Genomic DNA, 12,140 nt, shown 5'->3' with positions numbered 1-12,140 from the left:
TTTGAAGCAGGGCATTTGCATGGATATTTGTTAGGTGACAGTGGGTACCCTTGTTTGGCATATCTTATGACTCCTCTACTGCACCCAGAAAACGACTCCGAAATTTTATACAATTCGAGCCAAATTAGAACAAGAAACGTTGTAGAAAGATTATTTGGAGTGTGGAAAAGACGTTTCCCTTGTTTGGCGAAAGGGCTAGGAACTAAATTAGAAACTACTTGCGTGATAGTAGTGGCTTGTGCGGTTTTATATAATATAGGAATTGATTTTGGAGAGAACCTAGATGAAGTTTTGGTGGAAGAAAGAGATCCAAATATACCAGAAAACTTACAAGTAAGGGGAAATGCTCAAGGTTATGGAGTTCGTCGTGCATTGATTGCGCGTCACTTTACAGAATGAAATAGTTTTATTATATTATGCTATTATACATATATAACTATATTGAAACCTATTAACTAACCAAATCTAACTTTATTACTAAAATATATGGCATATTAACAATTAGGCATTACTTAATATAATTTAGAATAATTTTTTAATTAATAAATTGATAATAAATTAATCGTTTTTTAATAAAAGTTGACGTAATTCCTCCCTTTTTATTGATAACTCCACTTCCGCTATTTGCCTTCTAATTTTCGCCTCTTCTCTTTTTTCAATAGCTTCTTGTTTGTTTATTTCGTGGATGTCTATTAAATGCTGTCTTTCTAATTTGGCATTAACAATCCTCTCCTTAAAAAGAGCATTCAAGTCCCCACTCGATTTAGCAAAAACAACTTTATCTTTTTGCTTTGTAATATTTTGTAATATTTTTTTCTCATCCGGATATAGCCTTTTACGAGAAATAGAATCGCTGGCTAACAGATTTTATCTGGATGGTGGAGGATGTGGATGGTGCATTATTATCTTCTGGTAATGATGACTGGTCTTTTGTTATTGTATGTGAAGGTTCGGATATATCTAAAAATATATGTAGTCTAAATTCGATTTTTTAAAATAATTTTGAATAAAAATAGTTGCACATAATGAATTTAGTTTTACCTAGAATTGTATAATCTTTTTCTGCTGATTCAAATTTGCCATCTGAATCAAAAGGATTTTCCACATGTTCCGTTAAATGCGGAACAACTTCATCAACACCAGGAATTAAAATTTTATCAGGCATGGATTCACCACCTCCTGTAAGCATTCTCGAACGTCGTTCCTCAGCTAATTCTTCTTTGCGTTTTCTTTTAATTTTATCCCAACAACGTTTTAATTGAACACTAGTGCGCTAAAATTACATTTGGATTTATGTACAATTTATACGGTTATTCAAAGTATGCTTCTGAGATTTGTGAGATAATACCCAAGTTTTAAATACTATTTCCATATTTAAAATTATTTGAGGTGGTACAGTGATATTTACCTTTTCTGTAGTTCGACTTGCGTTAAAGTCGTCTGTAACGCTGGCCCATGCCGCATTCTTTTTCTTAATTGTTGATGCATCTGTTCGCTTATCTTCAATGATATGGTATTTTTTTATAATGTGGACCAATACTTCTTTATCTTCTCGAGTATAAGGAACTGCCATAATTGCATAAAAATTAAAACAAAACTGAAAACTTTTAAAATGACTGGTTCGTCCTAGAACGATTATCGTCGACTAACTGATTTTATTTAGAAATTTTTCGATGCATTAGGTATTATGACCATAACGAAAAGAGGAACATCAAGACCCATATATTTCAACACAACCATAAAAAATGTAAACAAAATTGAATCGCTGAATATGCGCCATCCTCTTCGCCCGCCAGCGATGCGCTGGCGACTGTCTATGAAAAGACCAAAATTTTCTTTCTTCATGCAGGCGCTCGCCGGAAACATTACCAGCGAGCGGTTGTTTTCGGCGATTCGCTGGCGTTCGACTATGAATACGAGTGAAAGTCAACAAGAATTTATAGGGATGTTATCTTAAAGTTCGAATATCTCAAAAAGTAAGTAAAATTTAAATATAAGATAAATTACAAGAGTTACCTTATTTTTTGTCCTAGAATTGATATCTGAATTGAAAATCATGAGATTTTATTAAATGAATTCGCCAAAACGGCACCACCTATTTGGGACACCCTGTATTGAAATTGGACCATAGTTTCCGAATTCCTCGAGTTAGCGATGGCAGACAGAGCATCCTCATCTAAAACGACATTAATTAACGTCCTATAGTAGAATCCGAAACTGTACCCGCTATATCCAGAAAAAAAAAAACAAATGAGCTCGTTACGCTCGACCGTCTTGATTCCTATGCGGGTCCTATAAATTTGAGCTAACGGTTTTCCCTTTGCGGAAAACAAACGAGCGCGACACGTTAACGAGACGGCACGCGTAAAAAACGCACTCCCCGTCTTTTTTTTTTTAGAACCGAATACGAAAATAGATTTTAACGAGACTTACGCTTCGGTGTTTTGTGCGCGCGTGTATAAAATCGACTCGGTTTCAACAAATAAATTTAGCCCCAAAAATTCCGTTCAATTCGCGATAAATCATCACACTACAATCGTGCAGTCTTTTGGAGTGATGCAAGCGGAATAATCATCGATAAATTATCCAACAATCACTATAAAACTCTTTCTAAATCACTTTCGAAGAATACATCTTGATAAATCCGTTGAAAATTCTGCCCATTGCGCAATAAGTCATCATATTGCAATCATGTTATTGATAAATAATAAGAAAAAAAATCGCTATAACACTCTGGATAAAACTTATAAATCACTTCTAAAAAATAAAAGTTGATAAATCCATCCTAAATTCCGCTCAATCCAGAGCTTTTTTTTTTTAGTTGCACAGACGCAATAATAAATAAACACTTATAAAACTCTAAAAAACCGATGAAATCAATAATAATTTCGATTATCCAGAGACGAATATATTTTGGGACAAGCTAAACAAGCGTTGGCTCGATAAAATAAGGAAAATGTGCTGCGACGGCAGATTTTCCATGACAATTTAAGTTTTTAACGTAAAATGGTAAAAAACAATTAATACTTTTTCATAAAACGTGGTAATCCTATAGACAGGTCTGTTCTCAACACTTAATACATCAGGATGTATAGTCTGTCTCACTCTTCATCTTGCTGGCTTTTGCCCGCAATTATGGAAGTTACCTGCCGACGGCAATGAAGCTCGAACCCGGTAGGTATTAAAAGACAAGACATTGTTTATTTAGGTGGGTATAATCTTATTAAATTGCGCTAAGAAAAAACAATGACATTAAATATATACAATAAATTCCTAGCTAGGTATATCTACACATAATTACATTTTTATTCTAAATATCTAAATCTAATTTTGTTTCACTATCAGAAGTCATTGAGTATAATTATAATAGGATTTATGTTGTTCTGTATGGAAATATGAGAGTCTTCAACTTTTATAATGTGCTATACTAAATTCTTCCAACACTCGGTTGGTACATTTTTACATTTTTTTAGCAAATTAATGACAATGCGGTTAAGCATGCAACAATATGGAGGAAGACGTAAAACAGTATTTCCAGCCTGTTCAGCCAAATTATAGCATACATACTGTTTTTTAATTGCACATGAATTTAGGACTAACCAAAAATTACGCTTTTTGTAACTGGATTCAAAATCAATTGCACTTTCTAACAAATATTCCTGAAGTTCGGTTTTTAAACTTGATGAAGGTGGTGCTTGGCGTAGCAGACGCCTGTGGTAGTTTGCGTTATCCATGGCAATAACACTGTTATTGGTTTTGAAACCAATTTTCAAAAAGTTCGGTACTCGTGTCCTCATGATAATCAAAGCGGGAATAATAATTTCTCCAATCTGCGTGATTATTCCATTACTAATTGTGTTTTGTCTAATCTGCCGCACTTAAATCCCATTGTACAAACAACTCTATGCACGGTTGCACGGTTTATATTTATATTGGTTCCATCTTCTTCCAGATCACTTGTCTATACGGTGAGTTTGATAATTATTCCTTCTCCTCAATTCTTCACTATTAATACTACCCCTTATCGACGATATTGGCGTTTTTGTACACGTTTCTTTTAAAGTTTTTTGTTTAATAAGTCCTCTGCAGATAAACCACCTGTTTGCCATCAAGCGACATTGTTATATTTTCATAAAATAACTATTTCGAAACACGCAGTCAAAGCGATTATTCAACACTGCGACAAATCAACACTCATCACTCCTACCCCTGCTTTATCACTCAAGTAAGAATAAATTTTTTGTTAATGGCTTTACCCAATAACAATAGGTAATAACATCGTTAACGTTTTTTTTTTTTTTGGGATGACAACACTATACTATACACTATACATTGCATATAATAAATAAATATGTATTTATAAATTCCTAAGAATGCAGTTAAGTACATATCAATATAATAATTTCGTATAAATAATCATACTGCTTTTAAACCGAATGTTGGGTTGCGTCCATCCAGATCGACATTTTTGAGTGACATCAAGCGCAAGCGCAATAATTCTCGACCATCTTTCGGACCATCAAGAATCACTCTTTCAAACTCATATTTACCCAATTTCGTTTGTCTAAAATCAGATCTTAATAATCAATCATCGACCACGACGATCTCATATCAATATTTGTACGAGCGCAAAGAAACCACACGGAAAAAAAGCAGATCCTTGTTAACGGGACAGAATAAAGGAGAGAGAAAAAAGAACGAGAAAGCATTTATAATAACTGACAGCGTAATACTATCCGGCAATCTTCGGGAAGATGTGATCTTTTTCGGGTTTTGTGCGTCCTTGCCAGTGCCCGTCATCGCGACGTCTGATAAATCTGTCAAAGGCATTATCTCCGAGCCGTGTCTTGTTTTACGTCTCGCTCTATTGCCAGACGACACACGACGTCTCGGATGGTTGGCGGGCTAAAGAAAAAAATATATCCGCAGATTTTACACGTAGCCGATCTTTTGCGACGGATTAAAATGAAAAAATCGATTTTATGAAGGGTGTATCCATAAACAGAAGATGAAAACAACATTCCTAAAATTGCCTTTGTTGTGATGTACGCATTTGGCAAGGGGCGGGAATTGTTACTTAAATATAAACGTAACCATGTAAGGTGGAAGAAAATTTCCGAGAAGAATATAATGACAGCATAAGTTGGATTTCATTGTTAACATGGAATGGTGCACATTAATGAAAATTGTTATTACAAAGTCATTACTCAAAATATTTTGGGAAAAAAGGGTTGGGGAGGGTGCATCAGACGTTACATTTTTAGGAGTCTAGAAAGTGGACTTTTTGGAAAAGGATAGTTTTTTGTAGAATTCACAGTCGAAAAACACGTTTTTACTTTCAAAAAGTCACCTTTGTCCCAAAAATAAACAGAAGTAGACGCAGTAGAAGACGCACGTGATATCAAATCAAAGTGAAACAACATTGCATTGGCATTGAAGAAGCCATTTCTTACAAACCATACGAGTATTTGAAAGAAACTATTTGTTAATTTATGGGTTATGTTCAATGACATGTTAACAAAACATTTTGACAACCTAGCAAACTTCCTTAGAAGAAATGGATAATGAATGACGTTGTTCCAAAATAAAATTTTCGAAGTGGATAAATTTAAAAATATACTTAAAAAAGATTGGTTTTACATTTTGAAATTTTTAGTTTTGGTTAGTTTTAGTTTACAAAAATCAGGCTTCGCTCAGACCAGCCGAGTATTTACTTGGTTCGACACATATTATAATCCATAAAAAGGTGTATGGATTGATACAAATGTGCATGGATTCGGAATGATCTGCAATTTGGAAAGAGTGATAAATGCTGATCTTTGGATTACCACGGGGAAACCTTCGCAGATTAGTTCGACTACTTCACAACAATCACACTAAAACAGCAATTCAAAACTACACGATACATAATGAGGAAGAAGATTTAAAAACTTAAAACAAAAAAAAGGAGTACCGATATATTTTGAAAAATTGGAAAAATCCTATGGTATATTTGCAAACAGAGATGGGAGCAATCGTAGAGACAAATGCCAGGACAAAGGCAAGCCAAAGAAATCCTCAGAGCCCAACGCCAAAGTGTACAGCAGACCTGCCAAGCCAAGAAAGGCCGTAATAATAATGGTAGGTCTACTAGAGGATCGCTGAAGAGGAGGAAACAGGCACAGAGCCAGCCAGAGGCGACGAGCTTCATCAAGGAGTCGCTATCAAATCTCAGTCTAATCAGATCAAACCTAGCGCTATAGCTAGGAGCTATTGTCAGATCCTTTGGTAAAGGAGGTTTAGTGACAAACCGCCAATTTGAATCTTGAATATTGCAAATACTAAGGAAGACTTAACAATTAGACTGGTTAATAAATAGTCATAGTGACAGTTTTTTTAAAAATAAAGTTTTGAAGTTAGCAGGACATATTTTAACATTGCCAACCTAAATTAATCTTATGAGTTATACACGATAAAAGAAAAAAAAAGATTAAACTGACTCGTTGGCTTCAATAATAAAGTTATATTAATAGTGCCGGGCTATATACTATAAAGAAGAGATATCCCGTTTGACATCCGACATTTACGACGACTTTAAGAGCGAAAAATTTAATAACTGTCCGGAACGTGTCCGTGTACCACCCCATCGAAACGATCCGGACACTTAACAGCTGCGTCGGCTTTTGAAATTGCACTCGAAAATAGACGCCAGAGATCGCGGAAGATAAGTGGACGTTTTCTACGTGCGTTTGCCCGTATCGAAAACGGAAAAGTCGTAAGAGAGATATGACACGAATGGCAACTAATATTAAAAGGCCCCGTATTCAAGAAAATTGGCCTGGTTCCAGAACCGCCGACGCAAAATAAAACACAGGAAAACGCGTTAATTTCCAAACGGATACTTCCTAGTCGGCGCGATACGACCTATTACGCAATGCGAACGCGAGCCATAGGGAACTCGAGTTTTTTTATTCCTTTAATATGTTTGTTTATGTATAGAAATAACGTGTACCACATATCAAAACTCAAAACAATATTTAAGTTGCAATAAATTATTCAAGTTGTGACACCTGACTATTCCTTTTGAACACCAAACGCACGGGAATAATATGACGTCATACCGCTGATTTTCGATCGATACGGCGACATGTTATAGTATCATAAACCGAGAATTAAAATTTCTGCGTTTATTGTAGGTTCGTGTAAAGGTGTGTTTGTATTCAATCTCGCCAGTAAGCAACACAAACACAATATTACAATTCGCGCCATTATGTTTGAGTAAAACCCGTAAAACGCTAAATGAACTTTTTATTGTTCTACCAAACAATCAAAGCCGTCCTTTTTGTTAACATTATTTTCACTTTACTTACACACACTTAACATTATGTGTTACTTTAGCCTTAACAGTGGAAATATTTGCACCCATCCCATGCAGTCTCCATAGAAATGACTTTCTAATATATATAAAAAAAGAACACTTTAAGTTATCAATGTCAATATACTCTAAAGTCAGTATTTGGGTTTCCTTTTTGTTAAATAATTTACATTTTATTATACCATTTGAATTTAATTATTAGAAAACTTTAAGTCGATTACAATATTATATTGGTTTAAAACTAGTGGCTAAACTTTCTAAGAACATACCTTTTAGCTTTAACACCGGGAACCTCAGCAAAAGAAAAACGTTCGGTGTTTTGTATATAAGATGTCCCCATAAATATATCCACTGAAAGTAAATTATCAGATTGGCCTGTTAAAAAACCGGCTTCGGTCATTTTCAAAACTTTCTTTTTGATACTAAACAAACAATACCAAAAGCAAACGACAGTCTCAAGAATAAAATTAAAAAAATAAAAAAACCGCCGAGACGAACGCGCGTAGTCTAACGTGCGAATTGACGTCACAACCGGTCACAGCCAATGACGGCGCGTTTCAAGGGGGATTTAAATTTTACATATATTTGTTACATAGAACTATTGTGAACTGTGTTTCTTTTAATATTATAAACTTACTTTTATAAGCAATATTTTTCAAATTGTGGGTTGTTGTATACACTGGCTACATTCTTCTCATGCGTTACTAAAATATCGTCTATCAAACTTATTACATAATATAATATTTTGTTTTTTCACTGAAATTATACAACTGAAACTGAATTATTTATTCAGTTGAAATGTTAATGTCAAATGTTGCTTATGTTTGTTAGATAGAACTAAAAAATATTTTTTTATGAACTGTGGGTTGTTTTAATAGCCGCAATATTTCTCAAATTAAAATTTTGTTCAAGCTATTTATTTCGGTGCCAAAGATGCACGCAAGCACTAGGGTTGGTACGAGGGTCTTCAATAAGTAATTAGAAAATCCAAGATATCCCTCGTAGTGTTGAAAATACATTAAAAACGCAGTCAGCTGTTAAATTTTGACAATAAAAAAACTGGCACTATCTTCCGTTGAGAAGCAAGTCTGTGCTACCCGGACCCAATTCTACAGCCGTGAGTATAAAGTTCTAGGTTTACAAATATGTGTACATTCCCTAACCTTTGGTTCTGCCACAGGATGATATATACCCACCACACCTGACTATTTTTTAGAGATTAAGTTAAAGCAATGTAAAATTATTGACACAATCATAGAAATTTAGGAAGAAAAAATTAGGCAGGTAATGTTGTAAGCGAGTAGAACTAATTACACTAAGTGCACTATAATACAACGCAAATCCCTAAAATTCAAAAATCAAGTTATATGTTTCATAAATCCAGTTTTAATGTATACGGTATAAATAGTTCAGGATATCTTTTTACTACTTGACCACAATTGGCAGGAATTTAACTATGCCTTTCCGAAATTAATTGTAAAGGTATTTATTTTAAAATCGGCCTTAAATTTTAAAATATCCATTGCTTGTTTCAGAACGCAAAGTTCAGTCGAAATTCACTCAAAATTATTAACCGTTTTTACAGCATGAATTTATATAAATGAGGAAAATAATTGGACAAATTTGCAGTTATTATAGGCAACGAAAGTCAAATAATTTTTTTTTTTCAGGTAAGGCGTGTCGAAAGTGAGCAAACTAATTCTTGTTCTTGCTCTAATATGTCAAAACGTCATGACGGGTGAATGATTTCATGAAATTTTTTGACAATTTAATTCTAGCAATAAAATAAGCTGTTGAACTATCCCCATTCTTATATTTTGTATACGACAAGCATTTGTAAGGTTATAATTTCGTTTTAGTCTAAGTATAGAAGAAAGACAATATATTCAAAATAGAGAAAGAGAAACTGTGAGGTAGGAAAAGAATAGATTATCCACGATTTGGTTGGACCAGCCAATAGCGTTCTGCGCTTGGAACTGTCGGTCTAGATAGATTTGTTACGAAAACTGAAGTGGCCGTAATTGGTAATTCCACTCGATAAACAGCTCAAAATTATTTTAAATAATATTTAGAAACAAAACACTTCTGAAATCTCTCAAAATTGCAAAATCACCAAGCAAATTCGAAATGTCGAAAACCTCAAAGCATCTTCAATAAAATAATTTCTCTGTTGGCCCGGTAATATTAGATATTTGTCTTGTATCTCGGATGTAGTGTCCTTAGTATGGACTCTCGTCGAATGAACTCCATTTGACGTGCGGTATTCTATAATAATAAAAGTTTTTGAAAAAAATTAAAAGCAATATTTAAATAAAATTCAATTCATTAAAGCGCCGACTTAATTAGCGTCCACTTATCTCACGGACGTCTACCGTCTTAATCGATTCGAGTTCTACTTCAATAGAAATTTTCACAATTTTAATTGCTTTTTAATTCAATTTTTTTTTATTGGATTTTCACGTCCCCCCGCCCTCCACCTAAATGGCGCGCCACCTGAACCCCGCCATTATTAAAATTAATATTTTCGTCGTGTTTTACGACGTTTAAACGCCCGGCTTCGTTCGTTGGTTTGTTTGGTCTACGCCGTCCATATTTAAAACTTTATTATCGGCCGATCATCTCGGCGGGACAATCACCCATAAAGCAGTCATTGTGTTCGCCGGGTCCCAAATAATAAACAATTTGCGACAATTACCGAATAACTAAATATAAACGCGCTGGTCGCACAATACAATCGTTCAAACAATCGGATAGAGAAAAAGGCGCAGGTGTCCTGACACTCCTTTCGTCAGATTCGAGGTATCATTCCTCATTCCATGTGCGTTTCTTGGATGAACATGTGGCTACGTGTGCGGATTGCATTTACAGTAATAGCACGCGGGCTAGAAAACGTTACTAAAATGTCGGCTATAGTAACAGCACGAGCGATAATCAAAACAGCACTTTTCTATGGACAAGTATAGATCAACAAAACTAAAACACATACCAATACACATAAGAAGCAGTGTTATATTTCAAAAAAAAAAAAAAAAAAAAAACAGAACAGTAGAAAGAGCACATTCTTATCAAGGTAGCATAAAAATACTTACAAAAATGTAACTGAAATTGATTTTTTAAGATAAAAGAATTACATTTTTGTTACTTAACGTAAAAAAAAAACAAATGAGGTATATTTTAAACATTATTGCGACCTATGTCTATCTTATACAAAAAAAGGTGTTAATTACTTTTTAAATTTATTTCCTCCTTTATTAACCAGACATTGCCTTACAGCTGAATAAAAAGTAATAGGATCTTAGTCAATCCTATCTAAAATGTCAGTGCAAAAACTTCACCATTCATTTTTAAGGGCTGCAATTTCCTATGGGAAGGGCATATTATTAATAAATTCTGAATTTATGTCGATGTTGTTGGAACCTTCATTGCTTTCCATTTTGCTTTTGTTATACGAATTCTCTACAGGAATTGGATCCATCTCCATCTCCTGCTCACTCACAGTACACTGTAATGGTAAAAACATTTCCCTGTTCGCACATTGACCACTCGCTACCACATATAAGTGAATTTTTGTACTTAAAGTTGAAGTATTAATGCTAAAATTTAAATTATACTTCAGCAATACAGCAGCTTGATGTTTGCAATGCTTTCCGTTAAACCCAACAGGGCAAGAACATTTTCCGATAAGCATTCCACTATGTAAGTAACTGTCTTATTACTGCTGCTACGGACGTTATATTCAAATTTATTTATTTCACGAATCTCGTTGTCATTTACATTTTTACTAGGTGTAACGTACCGATTTAACATGCTTTTTGTGATTCGGCTCATAATTAAGTCTAATTAACGTTGCTTGTAGTAGCTCTCAATTTTTTTTTAAATAAAATCAATCAATTGGGTTAAGTTGAAAGCCTTTGTTCTATCTAGAGCTATATCTTTAAATAAACGAAAAGTAACTTCAGTAGTTATTTGTATTAGTTCCCCGTAACAGCAGATTGTTCCTATAAACCATACACCAGATTTCCTTTCTTTTTAATAAATTCTCAACGTACTTTACAAAGAATGGATACTTGCAACTATCTTTAAAAATATTTACAGCATCTTCAAGCGATTCGTCGTCATTTGCCAATAAAATATTGCGAAATAATTTATATGTGGCCTGTTGATCTTCTTTTATAATACCATTCCTTCCGGTTTGGATCCACTTCCATGCAGCCTTAAGAACATGGAAAGTACATAATAAAAAATGGGAATTAGGCCAATGTTTGCGCAAAACATTAATTTCGGTTAATTCATCATCTGTTAAAATAGAGTTAGGTGAAATTTTGACAGGAATGATTTCTATGAGCTTGCAAAGAGCAGAATCAAACAGTTCGGATTTTAGACTGGTTGATATTATGGAGCCTATGGGTAATCCTCCTACTGGAGTTTGGATAATGAAAAAATAGATCTTATGATTCTGGACGTCGCAGTTTCCAGAAGAGTCCACTAATATTATTTCATTCACAGTAGGTAGTTTTTAAGCTCTTTGCATCAAGGGAGTTTTTCCCCATCCATATTTATATTTTTACACAATCGTATGTATATAAAACTAACAAATAAACACCACCAAACACACTTAACCAAAGAAAGAAGGAAGTTTCTAGCGCATTTTTCTCGCTAGCACAAGTGCTGTTACTGATAAGAATTTCGCAGATCCGAACTTAAACGAAGTTTCTAGCCCGCGTGTTGTTACTGTAAATGCGTGCGGATTGTGTGTCGCCGCTCGTAAGGCTAAATTTTTGGTTTG

The 12,140-nt window shown here is 34.3% G+C and overlaps 2 protein-coding genes across 6 annotated transcripts in view; both read right to left on the bottom strand.

The window, feature by feature from the left end:
- Positions 1–12,140, bottom strand: part of LOC132706028 (uncharacterized) — a 228,274-nt gene that overhangs the window by 73,646 nt on the left and 142,488 nt on the right. For 2 of the 5 annotated variants that reach the window (XM_060677080.1, XM_060677079.1), the window contains exon 2: positions 2,017–2,176. The exons of the other annotated variants lie outside the window; for them this stretch is intronic. The gene's annotated coding sequence lies outside the window, so the exon portion shown is untranslated. The remainder of the gene's footprint in view (positions 1–2,016; positions 2,177–12,140) is intronic. 5 annotated transcript variants of the gene reach the window in all.
- LOC132706352 (myb/SANT-like DNA-binding domain-containing protein 3) lies at positions 410–1,914 on the bottom strand. The gene is made up of 3 exons (XM_060677637.1): positions 1,409–1,914; positions 1,042–1,273; positions 410–960 (listed from the first exon to the last, which is right to left on the bottom strand). The coding sequence occupies exons 1-3, from the start codon at positions 1,571–1,573 to the stop codon at positions 836–838; spliced, it is 522 nt and encodes a 173-aa protein (XP_060533620.1). The 5' UTR covers positions 1,574–1,914; the 3' UTR covers positions 410–835.

This window comes from Cylas formicarius, unplaced genomic scaffold (assembly GCF_029955315.1).
Source record: "Cylas formicarius isolate icCylForm1 unplaced genomic scaffold, icCylForm1.1 PGA_scaffold_8__14_contigs__length_24414737, whole genome shotgun sequence".
NCBI lineage: Eukaryota > Metazoa > Arthropoda > Insecta > Coleoptera > Brentidae > Cylas > Cylas formicarius.
This window is presented reverse-complemented; position numbering and strand designations above follow the sequence as displayed.